This window comes from Pleurodeles waltl, chromosome 9 (assembly GCF_031143425.1).
Source record: "Pleurodeles waltl isolate 20211129_DDA chromosome 9, aPleWal1.hap1.20221129, whole genome shotgun sequence".
Classification (NCBI taxonomy): domain Eukaryota; kingdom Metazoa; phylum Chordata; class Amphibia; order Caudata; family Salamandridae; genus Pleurodeles; species Pleurodeles waltl.
Window position 1 is genome coordinate 1,140,230,550 of NC_090448.1, and position 21,499 is coordinate 1,140,252,048.

Sequence of the window (21,499 nt, forward strand, 5' to 3'; positions counted from 1 at the left end):
TTCCTACTCTTTCAAAGTCTTCTACTGTCTCCAAATAACTCCAAAAATGCTACAAATTTGTGCCATAAATCCTGGGGAGTGCTTGCTTGCCTTCATGCACCCAACATCTCGCGACCCCCAACTACTCCAATTCTGAATCACAAAGTTTTCCTAAGATGCTGTGACGGCCCTCAACTAAATCCTTAACTTCAATGCCACGGTCTGTCGCAACCGAGAACAAAATGCGATTTTCCATCACAAATTAACTGTTCCATCCCTGATATTCTTCTTCTGCCTTTGCTCTCAGCCTGTAACCGTGGACTTCTCTCTGGCGGCGGTGAGATGGAACTTGTGCCCTTGATCATCAAGACGGCAATTACCAGAACTCCAGCAAAATCAATGACTGTTAAATACACCCATCTCGCTTTCCACTCAGTAATGTGGCAGTGTGCCAACAGTATCCACCAAACTCTCCGTCCACGTGTTCTTTAAATCTCTTGATAAAGACTCTTTCTTCACTGCCATCACCGTGCTTCTCTTCCAATGACCACCTCCTCCTCGACGTTCCTGCACCAGGCTAAATGGCTGACAATGCACAACTTGTCCTGCTCCAAATTCCGCAATTCAGTATTCCAATCATTCTATGACTTCATCCCCTTACCTGTGGCAGATCATCATCTATGCCATCGTGACATCCTTCAGCTTGCTCACAAACCCCTCACCACCCAGAAGATCCATCGAGCCACCTCCAAATTCCTATTATTTTCCATTGTAGCATGAATAAGGATCATGGGATGCCCTTATACGCTTGTATTCTAATGAGTGAGACTTCATGTGATTAGAACTCAACTGGCCCGTGAGGTCATATTTTGTTTCTGGAATTAGATGAACTACCTTACAAATTCTACGTACCTTCTCTGTAAGTCTGGAGAAAACTGTAGTGCTGCAGGCGAAGGGAAGTCTCCATCCAAGTCAAGCCAATCCAGGGAGTTCCCGCTCAAACGGGATCCCACGCTGTTCTACGGAAAAAGACAAGAATGCAATGACGGACCATTCATGAGCACCAGTGGATGCACCGAAAGCATTTGAATATTCACGATTCTTTGCACCAATATATCTCTCCCACCCAGATGCTAACACACACTGCAACATCTGCACTTTATTCTTGCAAAACAAGGAACATAAAGCTTTTCTTGGTCAAAATATAACTTAGTTGACTAGGTAAATCTCTCTGAAGCAGTTGAATCAATTTTATGTTCAAATCAATCTAAAGTTAATGTTGTTTTATCCGTTTACATAAATAAACATGGCAAACCCTTTATCTCCCTTGAAATGTGGGTGATACTTCAACCAGATAAACTGATCCAAAGGAGGCTATTATATGTTTCAGACTGTGGATCTCACTATGCGTTAGACGGACAGAAAGACCCATCCACTGAACTTCTGACGGGGAGGTTGCCGCCTTTCTGGCGACCTCCCTGCCAGCCCTATTACGACTTTCCCGCTTGGCTATGGGCGGAAACCAAGGGGGGAAAGTGGCTGCAGCATTGTCGCGGGCTTGTAATCGAGCCAGCGGCAATGCTGCCGCCCACAGGGGGCACCAGCACCCTCGAAAGATGCACTGTCTGCATAGCAGACAGTGCACATTACGAGGGTGCTGGTCAGGGGGACCCCTGCACTGCCCATGCCATGGGCAGTGTGGGGCCCCCCGTACCTGTGAAATCGCCATGAAAAGGATGGCAGAGAACCAGGTCGTAATCAGCAGGGTGGCGCTGACTTCAGCACCGCCCTGGCTGATTACGACCTGCACCACCGTCAGCCCGTCGGTGGTTTCCAAAGTGTGTCCAGGAAGGTGGATCTATGCCAGGAGAAGCCCTGACTATGTAAATAAATTATATTTATGTTTGTTATATGTACATTTATCTTAACTGGATGTCGTGATAGTACGGTTTTAATCTAGCCCTCCTGATATTGTTGAACGGCCCTCATTTTAAACCTTTTTGCATGTGTGTACAAGGCCTCTGAAGCTGTCTTACAAAAACAGAGTTAACATGTGCAGCCTAGTAATAGCAGGCTGAGGCAGAGATAAAATCAGCCTGGCTGATGAAGGGTGATACCCTGAAACTGGTCCCAGGATGCTTGTTTTCGGTCCAGGAAGGAACTGGCCTGGCGGGTCGAGCTGGACTGTTCCCATGGAACACAAAACTGATTTGCATATGGCTGGGTGCAAACTGGGGTGGAATGGTGAGCTTAAGAACATGGATGAAACCCAGATTTCTGACTGTGAGTGAGTGTTTGCACCCATCCTTTTGTGTTGCTGAGGCAGAGATAAGCCAGACTCAGGCTGTCTGACACCTTCACCCCACATAAAACTTTTCACCTCACCAGCACTTCACCCTAAATGAAATACTGTTTTTATGCTTTACGTTTTTTTAAAAGTAGGGTTAACAACCGTCCATGTCGAAATAATAAACAAAGAAAACTAGAAAGCAAGAACACGAGACGATCTCTCATATTTTTTAGTCATTAGGCAAGTGCACTATTTTGGTGGGTAAAAAAGTTGATAAATCCATGCATCAGTTTAAAAACACAAGAAATATTTCATATGACCATTCTATTATCCTCCCCTTAGTCATCTGTCTGATGCTCTTGGACATCAAACATAGGACACGGAACAAATGTGGGATTGCATCTTTTCTATCATTTCAAGAGGAGGCCATGATCCAAGGTAGCGCTTCAAAACGAAAAATCACAGCTCTCAAACATGGTCCACAATCACACATGTACAGTTCTGATCTTCAGCTTAAAACCATGAGAGCCAAAATATGGCTGTGGGCTGGTTCTTAGACTATGGAGTAAAACTGTAGAAAAAAAGCACATTGAAAGGAATTGTGCAATGGAGGGGAAAGCACCAATGTTTTTTTTCTACAGCAATCTACAGTGGCTTTGATTTTCTTAATTATTTTATCTCGCCATAAATTACAGCTGTTTTGTAAATGTTACACTCATGCTCCTTTGACAAAAAAGGATATTAATGGAGTCACTGCTGAAGCAGGCCCAGGTTAGTACATACAAAATTACGCCGCGCCGTGTCTATGAGGACTTCTTTTGCCCACTTTTCACTCAGTTTTGAACTTCATGTAAAACTTTCTTTGAGTTTCCTTCTCTATTTTATGCCTTTCTGTTTTTGTACTCCAGAAGCCATTTTGTGGATCTAATTGTGGTGTGACATCACACAGGTACACTTCACCCTATTCTGCAGATGCTGGCCAACAGTGAAAAGGCGGGAAGAGGCTTCAGCTGTGATGACATCAGTAACACCTGGGAACTTGTACAGAGACAAGACTACACAAATGCAAAAGTTTTACAAGGAATACACAAAATAAAAAACTTACTGATCTTCTCTGTCTTAAGAGGGCGGCTTCTGCAGGATGGTTGAACCTGAACTTGTGTGTCTTTCCCAAAACAACAACTGCACCTGTAAGAAAAATAAAATGTGCCAGCTGCCTTTTATGAGAACAGTGCAAACGGGTGAGGTAAACCTTCTGTGCCAGGATAAGGATTTACCTCCTGTCTACCGTACAATTTTGCATATTTAAAAAAAAAAAAATTATTGATTTTTCAACCAAGCTGGAAATTGGCACGCTCCACACATCATATGCACAGTACACAGCACCGTGAGCAGTATTACAGAGCATCATTATGGCAACATTATCCAGTGAGGAGACGGAGCAGCAATAGGTGTCACACCAGGGTCGTTTCCAACCCACGGGTGCATCCCTGCTGTGTTGCCGTGTATTACCCCTATGGGTCCATGGCCTGTCTGGGCAAGGTTCTAGGTGAATGCCCGTACGTTCTGCCAAGTCTTTCCATATCTTAAAATATTGCGTGGGACATCCTCTTGACATATAAGTTGGGCGTTCCAGACCCATACAAAAGCCCATGCCCTTGGTCCATGTTTCTATGGAACAGGCTGCTATGTCCTTCCAGGCACTCACAATGCCTCGCTTGGCAATAATGAGTCCCAGCCAAAGAAGCCCCATCTGATATCTTGTGCTGCCCAGTTCGTCAGTGACATGGAGGAGTGCAAGCCTGGGATCCCTCGGGATCTTGCAGCCCAACACATCCTCCAATTGCCCCAGAACCCTGTCCCAGAAGTGAGAAAGAGCAGGAGAATGGCAGAATGTGTGGGACAGGGTTCCCTGGGAGTCCTCACACCTCAAGCACCTCCTGTCCGGGATCAGGCCCATGTGATGTAGCCAAGCTTTATTGTAGTAGACACGGTGGAGCAACTTCAACTGTATGTGTCTGAACTGAGAGGCTATTACCGCCTCTCTGGGGGCCTCCAGTGCCTCTCTTCAATCGTCGTCATTGAGCTCACGAGGCTCCCCCTCTAACGCCCGCCATAACATCCCACTGTGGATGACATCTCCCAGTGTTGAGATGCCAATGGTATCCCATACGGAGAAGCTGTGTAAGGCTGCAAATTGCAGAAGATGAGCACCCCACGATAGTGGGGTCTCTAGCGTCATCTTGTCTGACCACCAGACAGCCTTGCAGGCCACATTTCAAGCCCCAAGCATCAGCTATGTGGTAGGTGTGAATCGCCGCCGCGGTGCCCTCGTAGAGCAGGTGCGGAAGTTTCTCACGACACATAACCCATTGCTCGACTGCGTATGCCGGATCTGCGAATCTCTCGAACCATCATTCATTGACTATGACCAGATGTGCCACCCAATAGTACAAGAGAACATCTGGAGTAGCTATACCACCCACATAAACCGTTCGGCAACATTTCCAGAGGGCAATGCAGGGCAGGCCTCCTCCTCAGAGTAGCGTTCGAATACGCAAAAATGTTGCCTTTTTTTTGCTGCATAATTATCACCAGTGTATTGCTGATGATAATGATGCACAGTTTTCCCGTTCTCTAGTGCACTTGAATGGCTGACTGGAAATGTGTGAAAACAACAGGATGTGCGGTAATCCGTTCACTTCAGATATTACCGCATGTGCACATCTCTTAAGAAACCCCCATGATCACAATCTTTCAGCACATACCAGCTGAGTGCTTGTGAACGGTGTCAGATTGACAGGTGAAAAGAATGCTATTTATAATGAAATCCTATTTATAATGAAATCCTATAATGAAAGTCTCCAATTGTACTCATATTATCTGTTACCAGAAAAACTGACTACATTTGTCAGCTGAGAAAGAGGACTGCAGCTGAGCCATCCCAGGATCCAAGAACACTTTCTTGAGCAACAGAAGTACAACTGACTAGTTCCAGCATTGAATGTAAACCTTTGGTTTCGCTTATGTTGTTTATGACGTTTTGGTATGAATGGACGTGACACACGAATGGCATGGCAGCAGTGTTTGGGGAGTTGCTGGTTCCTCACCTATGTTAAAAAGGCTAAAAGCCATCACATATATGTATATATACTTTATGTGAAGCATTCATTACACCAGTAGTCAATGTCAGTGAAGTGGACTACTTATTCTGCGGATGTGCACATTGTGCAAGAACAGATTGCTGTCACTCACAGTCAGGTAGGCCAATAACTGAAGTGGGCTGACCCTGCGTACCCTGCTGTAGGTTGTGGTGGGCAGAGCAAAATATGAATGACAATACTGCAGTCCAATGGATGAAGGAGCTGACTGAAAGCCCTTGTGGGTAAATATCTGCAGTATACGTATTTCTAATAAAAACAAAAGGTCTTGGCCAACACCAGACCGAATACATGGAAATAACCATTTCAGTAAGGAAATACACTCTCTGTTAGTTCTCTGTATACCATGCTAACTGGCTCAGGATACTGGAGGGGCAAGAACATCTGGGAAGTCTGCACAGTGGCTTCAAGGTGGAAATACCTGGGTATGAAGGAAAATACTTTTGAGGGGGCTCAGTCCCCATTCTTGAAAGAGCAACCTTTTATATTTTCTCCCTAAGCTGACACTGGACTAAGCCAGTTGTATTTCACAAAATCAAACAACAAAATATTGTTCCGCCAAAAGATCATCTTTGCAAAACTAGCAGCCACAATTTCGTGAGGGCAAGTATAGAAGCTAAGTAAAGATTTACTGCTCTACACTCCAGGCCTATGCAGCTTCAAGATACACTGTCAAACCCTGTAAATGTGGGGTTAAGAACAGTGAGCGTATATTTACCCACATAGTAATAGTAGCTGGTACTGTAGATTTGAATCTTTCCGGGGGATATTTAAGACTCAATTTTGTGGTCGAACTCTGATTAAACCCCATGGCCCAGGCTATATTTAAATGTTTGGACATTTTAAGGGGCCATCTGGTGTAGAGAAAAAACACAGTTCATATTAACCAGTCCTGCATTGCTAACAATCACCAACAATAGGCTTTCTAGAATGTTGCTTCATTTGATGATGTCTGCTTGGGTTTTAAGGGGGACTGTGACATCGTTCAGTGAATGACCCCTTTTAGAGACTCTTAGTGACAGTCAAGGGAAACTTATACGTAGAGAGTTGGAGGATGTAGAGGGAAGGTAATGTTAACCTGGAGGTCTGTCTCTCCATATGTCATACCTCTGCAATGTACGTATGTGCACAAAGCTTTGTTTGATTTTATACATGGTATTGTAATCTCTCATGACCAAGATTGATGAAACTGTATGACATGCACAATCTCGTCAAAGGCAAAGAGACAAGTATTTCTCATTAGCAGTAAAATCAGTGATACATAGTGTCAAGAAAGGTACAAGATATATAAATGGCTGCCAGGAAGTGAAGAGTAAAATTGTTTGGAAGTTGTGAACATCTACCAGGATGCACTGGGACAACACTAGTGATCAACACCTGGTAAAGATTATGCAAGTTCTCTTCATGTGAGAATGCTGTCTCACCCCTGTGTGGCGACTAAAACCTGAAATAGGCTATTGTAATTGTTATTGCATTTATATAGCGCTAACTACCTCGGACAAGGCTTTGGCGCACTTAATGCCAGTCAGTACCCTGTTCTGGAACCCAAGGTTAGTGGTTTGTCAAATACTATTGGTTATTGTTGACTACTGGGATCAGTCTTGTGTGCCCAAGCAAACTATTCCATGCATTCACTCCAGTTCCTTGTGTTAGCAAATTAAAAGTAGTTATTAGCAGGGGTGTGTTACACTTGCACATTGTTGGGGGAATTTATAGGTGAGTTGCAGAAGGTTGGGTATCTTTAGGCTGCAAGTTCCTAAATTATATCCAAAGGTGGCTTACCAAAAATAAATGCAGCAATATTAAATTACATAAATTTTCACAAAATGCATAAATATAAATATTACACAGTGCTATCACTCAGGCAGCCTACCTTGAGACAAACGGCGTGGCTCAGTGACTTCCTGGCCGTTGACAATGCACTGCGCCCCCTGGAGGGGTCGTAGAGTCACAGCCCCACTGGTGTTTTCTATGATGCAATGGTGTCTCTCAATCCACTGACCTGGCAAAACTAAACACAGTTTTTTTTTGGTAAAATACCTTCACAGTAAGATCTTCACAAAATGCAAATAATTATGTATTTATTTAAAAAAACAACAACATTTTTTAGCAGTTACACAGCATATAAAAGGATTAGAGCAATGAAACAATTAACTCTACATTAAGAAATAAATAAATTTTAGGAATCCATCAATACATACCAAAATTATTTGCTTACGGGCGGCATTTATCAAAACAATTTGACTAGTCACACTGTGGCCAGGGGGCAAGGAGCAGGGAAAAAGAGCTAGCAATAAAATCCCATATTCAAAACCAATGTTCAATATGAAATCACTCCAGTACCTAAATACGAGTGTAAGACATCAGGTTACTCAGTGACCCCAAGAGATAAATATTACAAATCAAAATAGGTTAAACAATAAATAATTCAACATTTTAACCCACGATGCAAGAATGAAGAAATCCCCAGGATGCCCTTAGTTGCAGAAGAAAAAGCACATAGGCGGTCATTACGACCCTGGCGGTCAGAGACCGCCAGGGGTAATGTGGCGTCCGTACCGCCAACAGGCTGGCGGTACGGAGGCCCTTATTACGACCACGGCGGTAGCGCCGCGGTCGCACCGCCGGGGCCGGCGGTTTACCGCCATTTTAGCCCCGGCGGTGATAATCCGCCAGGGCAGCGCTGCCCTGGGGATTATGACCCCCCTACCGCCAGCCTGTTTCTGGCGGTTTGCACCGCCAGGCAGAGGCTGGCGGTAAGGGGTGTCCTGGGGCCCCTTGGGGCCCCTGCATTGCCCATGCCACTGGCATGGGCAGTGCAGGGGCCCCCTAACAGGGCCCCGGCCAGCTTTTCACTGTCTGCATAGCAGACAGTAAAAAGTGCGACGGGTGCAACTACACCCGTCGCACAGCCGCAACACCGCCGGCTCCATTAGGAGCCGGCTCCTATGTTGCGGCCTCATTCCCGCTGGGCCGGCGGGAATGTCATAATGGGGGCCGCGTGAATGCGGCCGCATTGGCGGCCGCACGGCGGTTACCGCCTGGCGGGCGGCGGTAGCCACCCGCCAAGGTCGTAATGACCCCCAAAATGTCTTACCCTGCATTTCACTCTCAGGTTCCCTGGAAACAATAGCAATAGAAATGGCTCAAGACCCTTTGAAATTACGTTCTTCTTAATTTTCTCAGATCTGGCCACGTGTATTTTTACTCTTCCTGTAAGGCTTCGATCTTATCGCTGCTCATTTGAGTATCTTTGTTCTCAAGCTGGGATTTAAAGTCCACAGAATAGTTCCAGAGGTCTTCTCTGCTAGCAACCCCTTTGTCAGGAGTCTGATGGCCTTAGGAAGCGCTATCAGAAAGCCAGGTGGTGCCCATTACCTCCTTCTGCAACCAGCTCTGCAGCACTGAGTTCAGGCCCTTTGGTTCTCCAGTGCGCGACTGACCTAAGACCCTAAGGCGAGCAGCTTCCACCTCGTTTTTCCAGAATCTCAGTTCTTGACTCCATACTACAAAGAAAGGTGGCACAACACGGCTCAAAATATTTCCTCTGATCTACTTCTTCTTTCTGGTCTTCCATCCTCGTCTCCAAAGCCAAAATCAACTGATCTAACTTGCCCAAAGCTGCCACATTATGTTCTTCTCTTTTCTCAACAATATCTGCTTTTTAGGGTCGAGCCTGCGTTGCATGCGCTCGCGCATGCGTATCGCAGCGAGACTCTTTTGTATTTAGAAAAGGGCTCGGAGCCCTGTCAACTTCACGTCAGTGTTTTTTATTGGTTCGTGGGCTTGCCTAATAAAATCTGCTTGCTTTCATTAGTTGAAGGCAGGCATAACTCATGCCTTTTCCGATGGCTAGCCCTCCTTGAGCGCAGCGACCAAGTACAGAAAACATGCGAGGCTCGCTGTTTTCCATCGGGCTCGTGGACTTCTTTTTCTCTAATATACGAGCGCTATCTCGCTTGGCAGAAGTCCAGCGCTTTACATAGCTAATTTCACTTTATCGGGTTATGTACATAAATGCACTTTTGCCCGATAGATGAAAAGTCGGGTTAGGAGTTTACAAAGCGATCAGCTCTAACATGAGCAAACGCGAGACCCGTTGCATTGTAAATGCTTTTTTAATTTGTTTGTTCCTTTGCAGCAAGACTTAAGCAATGACGTCATTGCCAGATGTCCATGGGATGAACCTGAGCCAGTGGCAGATCCCACCTCCAACTCTGACCCCTCAGGTCATGTGCTTCCACTGCAAAGAAGCCTTTCTTCTCTCTTTGAGGCTTTCATTTAAATAATTTTGGGGCCATTTTCCCAGTGGGTCGCTCTGCCCATAAATCAGGACAAAGACTCAGATGATTCCTCTGGGTCAGGAGACTCACCCCAGGATAGAAATGTGGGCTCCTGCTTTCCTCCACAGACCCCAGAGGTCATCATACTTTGGAAGAGGTCACAGCTCCAGACCTTCACCTCACTACAACTCCAGAGATGTCCAGGGCACTGGCACACCTGGGTGCTCCAAAAGCCTCCTCCTCCTCCATGCCAAATCAACTCCAGATGCTGCGCAGTCCTTCTGGTTTGGTCCCCCCCAATTTCCATTGGACCCCGAGCCCGGAAGGAGGATCCCCTAGATGGACCGCCCCCTCTGCTGCTACAGCCTCCTGAGACATGGCATTCCCTAAAGCTGGAGCGACAGTAAAGGTAAAGGAGCTTTGGTGGAGCCCAGAGAAGAGATGCAGATGAGTTACTGTAATGCCACTCATTAGTCGCCCTCATGACTTGAAGGTTGATTATTGTAATCAATCCACATAGGTGTTCACTCCTTGTTAATCAGTCAACTTTCGAAATCAGTCCCCCCCGATTGTAGTGACTACCTTGGTTTCAGCTGCACCAACTCGATTTTAAAATAATTACACTGACTCCCCAGACAGGCTTGCACAATTCTTAAGGTACTAAAGATTGGTTGCCGCTCCATCTGTGGAAAGATCCCCAGATTTATATCAAATCGCCACCTTAGACACAACCCATGTGAAACACTTTGCACTGCTCATCATAAGCGTTTACACATCCCTAGAATCCGCAGGTCCCGCCTCCGGGACCGTGTTTTTCTATCATAGCCTGTCACTTTGCAATGTTCCTCCCTAACCACAACCACTATTTCTCTTTTACAGCACTGAAAAGTGCTAAACACATTGCTATTTTCTCAATATTTTTCATAATTCTTCCTGCACTTATTGCTGTTAAAACCTAAGGACCAACACCAAGAGACCCAAGCACTTTAGAAGAACCTGCTGCCATAATGTTACATGACTGGGCTAAATAGTTATGAATGAAAATGAACACCTTGAACACTGCCTGGATCTACCCCAGTCATCCAGGAGGGGCCCACACTGATAGAATCTAGCAGATTTAGCAGTTTCCAACAACTTCTAAACTAGTACTTTAATAAAATAAAGTACTTCCAGTCCACACAGGTCCCCTTAGCTCACATGATTTTTTAATATGTTCTCCTGTTAGTCCACAGCAGTCTGCAAACAAAAATAGACCATGCGCCTGAGGCAATAAGTGGATGGGACCCAAGCCACATCCTCTCTCGCTACATTCTTAGAAGCCAGAAAAAAGTGCAGTTAGTGCCTTGTCTTTCTCACTGGGAAGGGCGGCGTTTCACAAATTAATCCGCAGAAGCTACCAACATAAGGAGAGCACTAGATATTTTATAGAAACCAAAATATTAGAGGGTTCTCTCAACGTAACCACAAAGCCAGGGTGCTTTCGATACTGAACAGAGAACAACGTGTGATGCATTGCCATAGCATCAAGACGCACTTCACCTCTATGCGCCAAGATGCCCGGTCCCTGTCCCCAGGGTTCCTATTTCCAGGCTCTTCCTCCTTATGCTTCCAGAATTCCAGTTCCTCCAATGGTCAGATCCTCCTTGCTTGTCAAGCCTTACCAAGTATGATTTACAGAGTCACTGGACCTCTCTTCCGCACCGCCCAACACTTTTGCTATGACTTCTTATTTCCCCACATACTTCCTGATCAGTCACTTAAGATATACTACCTACTGCACTATTGTAGGCGCTGTGTTTCGGCATGCCTAGCAGATGCCTAAAATTGTTATTTACTTACACTAGCCTAGACTCTGAACCTGTTCTGCTTTTAAGCTTTCCCAGATTTAAATCAGAGTTTTTGGCTTGTAACTTATTTACAATGACAAGAAAAAGACCCATAGACATTACGTACAAAGACGAAGGATTTGAGTTTATATTTCATGTCCCGTTACTTTGTCTCACCTACAGCATCTCTACATGCAAGTCAAAGACATTATAATGTCCTATGCAAGTGCCTTATGCCACATTTGAAATTTCACCACAAATAATTATCGACGATGCTACAGCACAATCTGGTCAATTTCTCCAGAGCTGCAGGTAAAGACTCAGGGACCAGTTCGCAGTTACTGCATTTGTAGCTGTGGCTGATGGAGTTTACTCACCAATATCCTGGTCTTGACCAGAATCCTTTCTTCCAATCTTGGTGGTCCCTTCCTACATTCGAAACACAAGTTCAGCACAAAGGAAGACTGTCACTTGTTAGAAGGTCTTAATTTATCACCAATACATAACTCATGATATTAGTATGCATACAGTAAACAGATTCGTTTTATTGCTTTTTGCCACACATATACCTTTCAAAAACTGGGAATGACCAAAGTCGGATTGGCCTATAGGGTAGGGGCGTGTGAAAGTCGTGTAATTTGCTGTAAAGTAATTAAGCAAAATGACTGCAAAATTAAGCGTAATTAAGGAAAATGCATCTTGCACTCAAAAAAATGACCTCATTTTCCTTCTTCCCTCCATCTTTTCTCTGTACATATTTCATCAGGTGCTAGACTGCGAAGTAATTACTGGGAAAAATCACAGGTGTGTGGTATTACAACACACATTTGGAATACGGATTTGGGTATAAATAGTGCTTCACTTGATTCGAATATTTCGGACGTGACTGTAATGAGGCGCTATGAGAGATGTTCTATAGTCTCCGTCACACATAGGACAGCTGCCCCATCAGCTGTGTTGCAATATATGAATCACCATTTACCAGACTACTGGAACCACTTTAGACCTTGACTCTATACATCACTCGCGCTGCATCCATTAAGCATGTGTGTGAAATGATAATGCAATGCATTCTATGATGTCCACCAGCAGCTTCCAACAGAAGTCGGGTGCATTCACTTTGCTGTTTTTGGCCTTTGATAAACTGTTGGTCCCGGTGGTGACACACCTCTGATTTGTTTGATCATGTTACAGTCTTCAGTTATGAACACAAAGCCCTTATAGAAACGTGTGGCTTGGCAATTCAAGCTGGATTGCTCTGACTGGAATAGACCCATAGCTGATTTGCATAGGGCTGCAATCTGAAGTGGCACAGTGGGCTAAAAAATGATGAACTGCAATACAGCCCTGAATAATTACTAGTGATTGAGATTAATTCAAGTATTCCACTCATCATTTTTTTGTTCTTTGGAGAGAGATGCCCTATGTGCGACAGGTGCACCCAAACATGGATTCCTTGCTGCCATACAATCCAAGCTGCACCTCACTGATGAGGCCCAAAAGGCTGACAGCAGTCTGGGGTGGCCTGTGTTCCCATCGCGATTGGGCCTTGCAGTTCTTATTGGAGCAGAACCATGTCTGATTTACATATGGTTTGTCTCTGTCTGGAGACTAACCCTATATGGGCAGGTTTTGCCCAGAAGTAGGTCCCGTGCACGCTATGTCACTGGAAGTGAGCTATATGTGGCTGATGAGACCTGACTAGGGAAACACTGATCCTGGTGTGCTTGTTTCTAGTTCAGAGAAGAGCTGGCCTAGCAGTTTGGGCTGGATTGTTCTCATTGGAGCACGGTTAAGGCTGATTTGCATATGGCGGGGTCAAAACAGAGATGGCATGATGAGCAAAATAACAATGGACTGGGATAAAGCCTGAGTGAATACCAGTGGCTCAGATTAATTCAAGCATTCCATCCACCACTTTTTTGTATACTTTAGTTTTGTATTTTTGTATACTTTGGCAGACTTCAGGCAACGTTCATCCACCCACCTGGTCAATCAAACTCAGGCTCTCAACTGACTTCAGGCACTCACATCCAACCAGCTGGCCAACCACATTCATGCTCTTGGCAGACTTCTGGAATGTCCATAAACCCACCCGGCCAATCACACTCCATCTCTAAACAAAGTCTAGCACTCCCATCCACCCACCTGGCCAATCATATTCATGTTCTCAGTAGACTTTGGGCACTTCCAACCACCCATCTGTCCAATCACCCTCAAGCTATCAGCAGACTTTGGGCACTTCAAACCACCCACCTGTCCAATCGCACTCATGCTCTCGGTAGGTTTCAGGCATGTACATCCACCTATATGACTTTTACCCTGTGCACAATGTCTGCCAGGCCTCACCCATGCACTCCATCAATCCATCCTTTTGTCTCCAGGGGAAACCTTCAGTTATCTGCTACTCTCTACAGAAACAGGCACTGCATGGCACTGACACCTAGGGGAGCCAACAGGATCATGCACATAGGTTTTTCACGGTTTAGGGTATGACATTCGCTCCAGTGACCTAGTGCACTCACTCCGCAGGGAGAGACCCCCCACACCTGTAACTGGTCCTCAACAGTAGATTAACCCTCATGATGAACCAATGATCTGTTGTATGCATCTATCAGTGAACAGAGGAGCGTGGTTGCCACTTGCCCCCTGCTGCTAGCCATCACCATTAATGACAGTGTCACAGAGTGTGAGAACTCACAACCAGTGCAAACACAAGATGTGGATTAACATAGCATGGAAGGGACTTTGTCTGAAACCAATTCACATGCAAGATGTTGACAGAACATGCAGTAAGGGCACCGAAGTGAGGATATCCTTGGCAAGTAGGAACGAGTACCACAAAATCATCTAAAAGTAAACAGGGTCATCACTGTTAAACCAAACCTACCACAAGTGAAAACCGAGAGATAGTTGATGTTAATGTGAACATGCTGAGATGTTTGATTAGTTGTTCCATGCTTTTGTACAGGTTGATAACAAAGTAAGAAAAGTCCAGTGAAGTGGAGGTAGACAAACATTTAGTCTGCAAGTAAGCGGATCCACATCATCATATTAGAAATAGAAATAAACAATTTATTTTCCAACTTCAAATTATGAATGCCAACATTCTTCACACTAAAACGATCACCCAAATTTACCTTTGCATCAAACAGATAGCAGAGTCTAAAGAATGAAAAGCGCAGAGAAATGAAAAGCAGCTTCAAGGAGCTAGGAGAAAGGAATAGAAGGAAAAAGTGTTAGTACCAATGAAGAGCGGGTGACAGAGGATGTTTGAGTTAATAGTTATGACAAGAGATATGTTGGGGTGTGATCCTTCTTTAAGAACGTTTGTTCCTCCAGCCTATAGTAGTTTTACATTTGCAACATAAAAATACACCATCCTAAAAACAGCAATTTGTAGCTGTTCCACCAGTATAGGAAAATGGAGGCAACAGTCCTGGGCCCTTTGTGAGGATAAGCTGCTCTGTCATGATTCACCCCCCCCCCCCCCAACACCCTGATCCCCACCTGACAGCGCAACAATAGCTGCTAATTCAGTGCTGCCTGGGGAGGATGGAGGATGGGGAAAGCAGCAGCCATCTTGTACTGGTGTGCTTTATTGCACTAGCCTAAAGGAAGAAGAAATAAACTAAGGAGGGATTGTTCCAAACCCTGTGGTGACATACCTTGTACCAGGTACAACAAATCGCCTACTCGCGAAGATTTAGATGAAGTGGAATTCACAAGTGGAATGATAGCTCTGTTTAAATCTATCAACTCCATTTAGGAGGCCCCAGGACAAACATTTGGAATATCACCACAATGATTAACGCTCTTGGAATAAAATGGCGTGTTTGTGTTTGAAAGATGTTGTTATGGCGCAGGTGACCCGGAGTGCAAAAGCAAGGATGTGGACATGGAAAGTCATAAAGTAGAATCTTGCAATTCCTTGGAGGCGATGGGTAATTTAACAGTATGTTGTTGAGACCCACGTGACAGTGGATCCCAGGGTGAAAGGTCAGGGCAATTTGTAAACAAGTGCACAGGTGAGGTTTCTGGGACGGTTCCCCCTACAATCCTCCTGATGAGCTACATGGGGAAATGGATTCCACTGTCCCTTCCTCGTGAAATGACCCAGGTGGGATAACATGCCCCCCTTACATGCTGGCAGTGCCTAATTTGTAAATTAAGAGGTGCCGGTGCTCAAAGCCCTTCTCTTAAACACAAGGCTGCTGTAATTAAATCTGCCAGCACTGAATACTGAGGCAGCGTAATACTGAAGCCATCTCGGGCCTCTTCAATCCATTTACGGCCACCCCTGCCCCTTCAGCTCATCCTGCAACTTTCTACTTTCTCCCTTTATGACACTTTTTGTTTTTCCTTCTTCAGTCTTTCACATATGTGTCTTTTGCTTGCAGCAAATGCTTGAGGCATAAGAATAAGCCCTGGCCCTCACAAATAAGTGCTGGTGCTCAGCACCGGAAACAACAAGCACAAATTAAGCACTGCATGCTGGGCTTACAGACTCCCCACTAAGACGTTGATCGCTGATGCTAACAGCGGTGGAAGATTAATAGTGATCCTGTAGCGTATGGAAAAGAGGGACAGACTTCAGTGGTAGACAATTGGTGGTGAACCTGAGTACAAACATGTTGACCAGGATGAGAACCCTTAAAAGTCGAAGATTTTCAACACATAAAAGAATAAACCTACGGGAGTAAGTTTCCTACTTTTACAACTGCCTACTTTTAATTCCTGGCCAATGTTATTAGAATATTTGCTTTAATTATTTATTTTGTCTGCCTAATATAGCATGGACTAGGGTGGTGTCACACGAGAGGACGAGTGCTACACTTGCAAACAGGATGGGAAAAACTCTGAATAAACATCTTTTGCAAACTGAGTAGGTTGGATGTTCAAATATTGTTGATATATATTTAAGAGTTTAAAATGACACACATACAGTTAAGCCTACAATAATAGTGTCCAGCCAGGCCACACTTTAAGTTATTGACATGTGTGCATGGAACTTTATGAATACAGGAATAGTCACTTAAGATGTCATCCCACAACCTAATCAAATGCATTTACTTACCATTCTTACATTAAGAAAACAAGCAAATACATGCAGTGTCATGCGTAATCTGTCCCACACTGTCCTGAAATCTCTAGTATTACTAACACTATCATCATGCCCAGAGAATACTGTGTGACAGAAAAGAACAAACCTATCTTGAGATGAGACTCTATCTGTCAACATGCACATCTTCCTGTGATTTAATGAACTGTGGAAAATGGTTCAGACCTATTGTATGATTTTGTCCCTTAAGGTATATAGTGTATACTGTCACTGGTAAGGTCTTATAATGACATAGATACAAATTGTAGCAGACATACTGTAGAAATCATACACTGAGAAGTCATTAATAATTACGATATGACCTCATCCTGGTGAGACATCATTAATTTCACAGATTAAGAAATAGTACAGAAGAATAAAAAAACAATTTTAAGTGACGTAGTAGTCTTACCCTGAGATAATACAGCACCACTCCCGTACTAAGGATGTCGTCATCCACCCCTACCAAATGTGGGACGCTGGAGTCGATGGTCACCCCCGCTTTCCCCTTGTTGATATCCACGTTGTATTCAGTCGTGATCGGGTCTCTGTCTGACCACTTATCTGTCCAGTCCTTGGTCAACTGCTCAATCTAGGGGGAGGTCACAAAAACAGGGCATTTCTTCTTTCCATTTATTTGCTATAAAAATCATGGAAAGAAACCATTGACTACTGGCCACAATGGTAACCGCAGTTCAAATATATTCTTGTGTGTCTATAATATATCAAATGCATTCAACCACTTACGAATACCAGGGTCTTGTGACTCCAAAACAAATTCTATGGCGATACTGAAAGTAACCAATAAAAATCCATGCTGAAACATGGTTGATGGAAAAAGTTAATCTTGCTGCAACTTAAAGACAATTGTCCCAAATGTCAAATCACAGCAAAGTCTTCTCAGATGTATGGAGGAACTTTGAATAACCATGTGATAAACGTTATGTCCTCTACCATAAGGTGATGTGAAGCACCTGCCGTCTAATATGAATCTTACCACATATACAGTATACCTGCTACACATCCTCAGCGGCCATTGGCACAACTTCTTAGGTTAGCATAGATTTAGGCGCAGTGAACATAAGTCATGGGTAGCAAACGTAAACTTTTTGAATGTTAGCAGCATTTATGAAACTGCAGAACATAAAATATGAACATAAAGCCACATGATTGTTGGCTGTAAGTTATTGTTTTTGAGTACTAATACACTGGGTAATAGTGGCGTGTATTACATACCTCTTATTCAAAGCAAGAAGTGCAGATTTCAATGTTATTATGATTATTAAAAAGGTTTGAGGATGGTAAGCAGAAAGAAACATCAAGAAGAACGTTTTATTGATAATCAAAATCTGAGGAACTTCACAGACAATTTAGATATGAAGAAACCCACAGATATCCACCAACCTTCTGCTCATTCTGAAGAACTAAGTCTGATAGGTTCCCATCTCGATCATCACTGAAAGAGGGGCTCGAATTTCTCTGTTTGAAGAAAGAAGACAGAATTCAGTGCAGTTTTTCGTTGTTTATACATTTCTTATGTTCAACAAATAGGGTTCTGTCTGTAAAGGCCAGAGTCCTTAAACACCAAGAGCGGTGTAAAGTAACCAACGTTTCCATGGTGAGAACAGGCGGCGCCAGAGTCATGTACGGATGATCAGTGACATTAACATTAGGTAACAGACAGCTAAATCTACCTGTAGCAAGACTTTAAAAAGGTTGTCAGCTATTTAGGAAGATTTATATGTGGGGTAGAGTTTTCATTCTATGTTTTTAATATCTATTCTGTTCTTTCTATGACCATTCCACATGGAACCCCCGGCTCATCTTTCCACCAGCCACATGTGTGGAAAGTCATCTTGCTTCAGGAAATTGTGGAATGCTGCATTTTATTTAAACAAAATAAAAGGAAAGTGGAGAGTCCTCACCTTCTTCTGTAGGGTGGGAGAAAGTAATACAGGAAATAGATCATCTTTGCAAAGGATACTCGGATGAACGGCTCCTTGATTTACCAAACCACCTTTTCACCAGAGAGCAATACCGTTTACTAAAAGTTGGTCTTGTAAAATTCCTTCCCTTGTGTTGGTGGTTAGGCCGGCCACTGAATTCTGTACTCCCAGGAGGCTCTTTCACACTCTAGCTAATAGACCAGGTCTGGATCAACAATTGCTGGAGACCTGTCTCAGGGAAAAGGCGCAGATCCAGAGGTTTGGATGACCTTTAAATTCATATTCAAATTAAGCTGATTAAAAAAAGTGAGTTTTTGTGACACTGGCCAAGTGGCTCCCAGTCACCGTATCACGTGTGTGATCGAGAAACTCAGTGTGATCAAAAAAGGTGCCTGTGATAGTCTAACTGTTTCACAACCCGGTCTGCAAGACACTCGGCTTAGGATTTCATCAGCGAAGACTTCACACATAGGGGGTTATTACAACTTTAGAGGAGGTGTTAATCCGTCCCAAAAGTGACGCTAAAGTGACGGATATACCACCAGGCGTATTACGAGTTCAATAGGATATAATGGACTCGTAATACGGCTGATGGTATATCTGTCACTTTACCGTCACTTTTGGGACGGATTAACACCTCCTCCAAAGTTGTAATAACCCCCATAACGTTACAAATGACTGCCTAACCAATGTGCCCTGCAACTCTGTACCACTTTGAAAACCTCCATTACATGGTACCCTTTTGACAAACCTATTGATTCTGTTGAACTACAGAATCAGTAATCAATATACTAATTTATTACTGCAGATATTAAAGGTTGCACTACGAATGCCATCATCGCTTTATAACTATAAGTATGTTTAACCACAAAAAATAACCAGAGACCAACAAGGAAACTACAATTGTGAATCTAGAAAAAACTTCAAGACAGGATAAAATGGGATGATTAATTTGTTTTTCAAAATGTAAATGAAAATAAAATTGTTTGCCTTTAGTGACTTCAGTTAGAATCTCTACGCACCATTTCAAAGGTCATGAGCATTGCTTTGAGCCTGTCGATTTCTTGTCGTAGTTCCCTGATGAGTTTCACATTTGGATCCTGAAAGAGAAGATATTACATGGTAAACCATCAACCTTTCCAAACATGGCTTGATAAATAAAGTAGGCTTTATTTTACCGGGTTACGTGCTTCTGTGGTTGGTTTGTGTCAGGTTTGGGAGAAGAAATAAACATGAAATAAATGTATGTATGCGTCTGGTAGTTATATGGAGTAAACTTAGCTGAAACACGGAGTGTTGTACACGGTCAAAGGCAGTTATACACAGAGTGAAGGTAAGCGGGATTCTGGATTTCCAGGGAGCGAAAGGTCTATTTACTGTCATTATGAAGTTGTATAGAGAGGATTGACTTCAGCATTTTCCTAATATGAAGAAAGTTAGTGGTGTCCCTGATATAAACCAAAACTTCTGTATAGATCTTGGCGTTTAGATGGAGAAGGCCTGTTGACTACCTTTTTCCTCCTTGCACTTCTAAGTCTCCAGTCTGATTGTGTCCGGGATGCTTGTGTGCCAAGAGTCCTCAGAGTCGGTGCCCTTACCAGCCAGATAAGTGCGGGTGCCGGTCGTGATGGCATTGTAGATGATGCAGATGGCCTTGAAGGTGGAGCAGGCTGGAAATGGGAGCTGATGGATGGGGGTGATATGGTTCCATTTACTTTAGCCTTTGATGAGGTCTGCCGTGTCGTGTAGAATGATCTTAAGAGGTGGCCAGTGCAGAGTTTGTGAGGCCGCTAACAAGAGCGCTGCCACCATCCCAGGAAAGAAACGGTAAGGGCTTGAATGGCAGTTCTGAAGTCACTGTTATGGGAGGAAGATCTCCACTTTCTTAGGGTGGAAGTGTTAGTAGCAAGACCTTTTAGTATTTTTGAGGATGTTTTCCTCAAAGGCGAGGTTGGTATCAGGGTGAAATAAAGGTACATGCCATGGGTTGAAAATCAGACTTTGAATCTGCCTAGGTTCCGGTTGTTGAGCCAAGTTTTGACTAATTGTCCCTTGTTCCTCTTGATGAACAAGAGAAATGTTATTCTGATGGGGTTTAGTTTCAGGTAGGAAGAGGACATGCAAGCAGTGCTTGAGGCAAAAAATGTCTACAGTAAAGGAGATTTTGTGTGCCATCAGCATAGCAATTGGTATTGCTGCTGTTACTGATGAGTAGATGGACCCTTGGGTGCTGTGAGTAGGGCTGCCAAAGGTGCAGCTGCACCCCCAAAATAACCATGCTGGAGTTCCTGAAAGTGAATGAGCAATAAACATGCCTGTGAATGTTATTTTTATGGTGTCACATTTGCTATGCATTCAGAGATAGAGGTCAAATGTCAGACCACGTCTTCTGACAAATTGTTGCTTATTCTTTTAACAAGGAAATTGGTATTTACTTTCTCTGACTGAAAAGAGAGAGGATTTTCTAAAATGAACTCTGTGATAGTCTTGCTAATGAGAAATTAAAGAGAGGAGGAAGTCATTTTTTTCTAATAATCAAATTTAAATACCAATAAATGAACTGTACAACCATTTCAAAATATATCAAATAAATATCACCAAATATTTGCTGTAACCCGATTTCTATATATTATTGTTTGTGCGTTTTATAGTTTTATCCGTAAAACTATACCTTTGAAAATATGTGCCTTACAATGGAAACTAGGCCATCTATAAGTGGCAGTGTGCTACCACACCTTGCTTTAGTGAGATATTTGTGACAGTGTGATCCAAACAACATCACCAGCTACATACCACATCCTCACCAGTCTCTTGCCTAATGGGTGTTGCCCATTAGCTAGCCTTGCTCTTTTTGTGGCCTTGGACTTTTCACAATCTATATGAGTCCACTGATGGTACGTGGATGGCAGCGCC

General features: G+C 43.7%; 1 protein-coding gene across 2 annotated transcripts in view; it reads right to left on the reverse strand.

The window, feature by feature from the left end:
• The window catches only part of STARD9 (StAR related lipid transfer domain containing 9), a 327,608-nt gene that overhangs the window by 98,316 nt on the left and 207,793 nt on the right, over positions 1-21,499 (reverse strand). For both annotated transcript variants that reach the window (XM_069208915.1, XM_069208916.1), the window contains exons 14-20: positions 19,609-19,686; positions 18,045-18,119; positions 17,053-17,232; positions 11,917-11,968; positions 7,304-7,441; positions 3,375-3,457; positions 892-998 (exon numbers count right to left, since the gene is read on the reverse strand). In XM_069208915.1, coding sequence (XP_069065016.1) covers positions 892-998; positions 3,375-3,457; positions 7,304-7,441; positions 11,917-11,968; positions 17,053-17,232; positions 18,045-18,119; positions 19,609-19,686 — 713 coding nt within the window. The remainder of the gene's footprint in view (positions 1-891; positions 999-3,374; positions 3,458-7,303; positions 7,442-11,916; positions 11,969-17,052; positions 17,233-18,044; positions 18,120-19,608; positions 19,687-21,499) is intronic.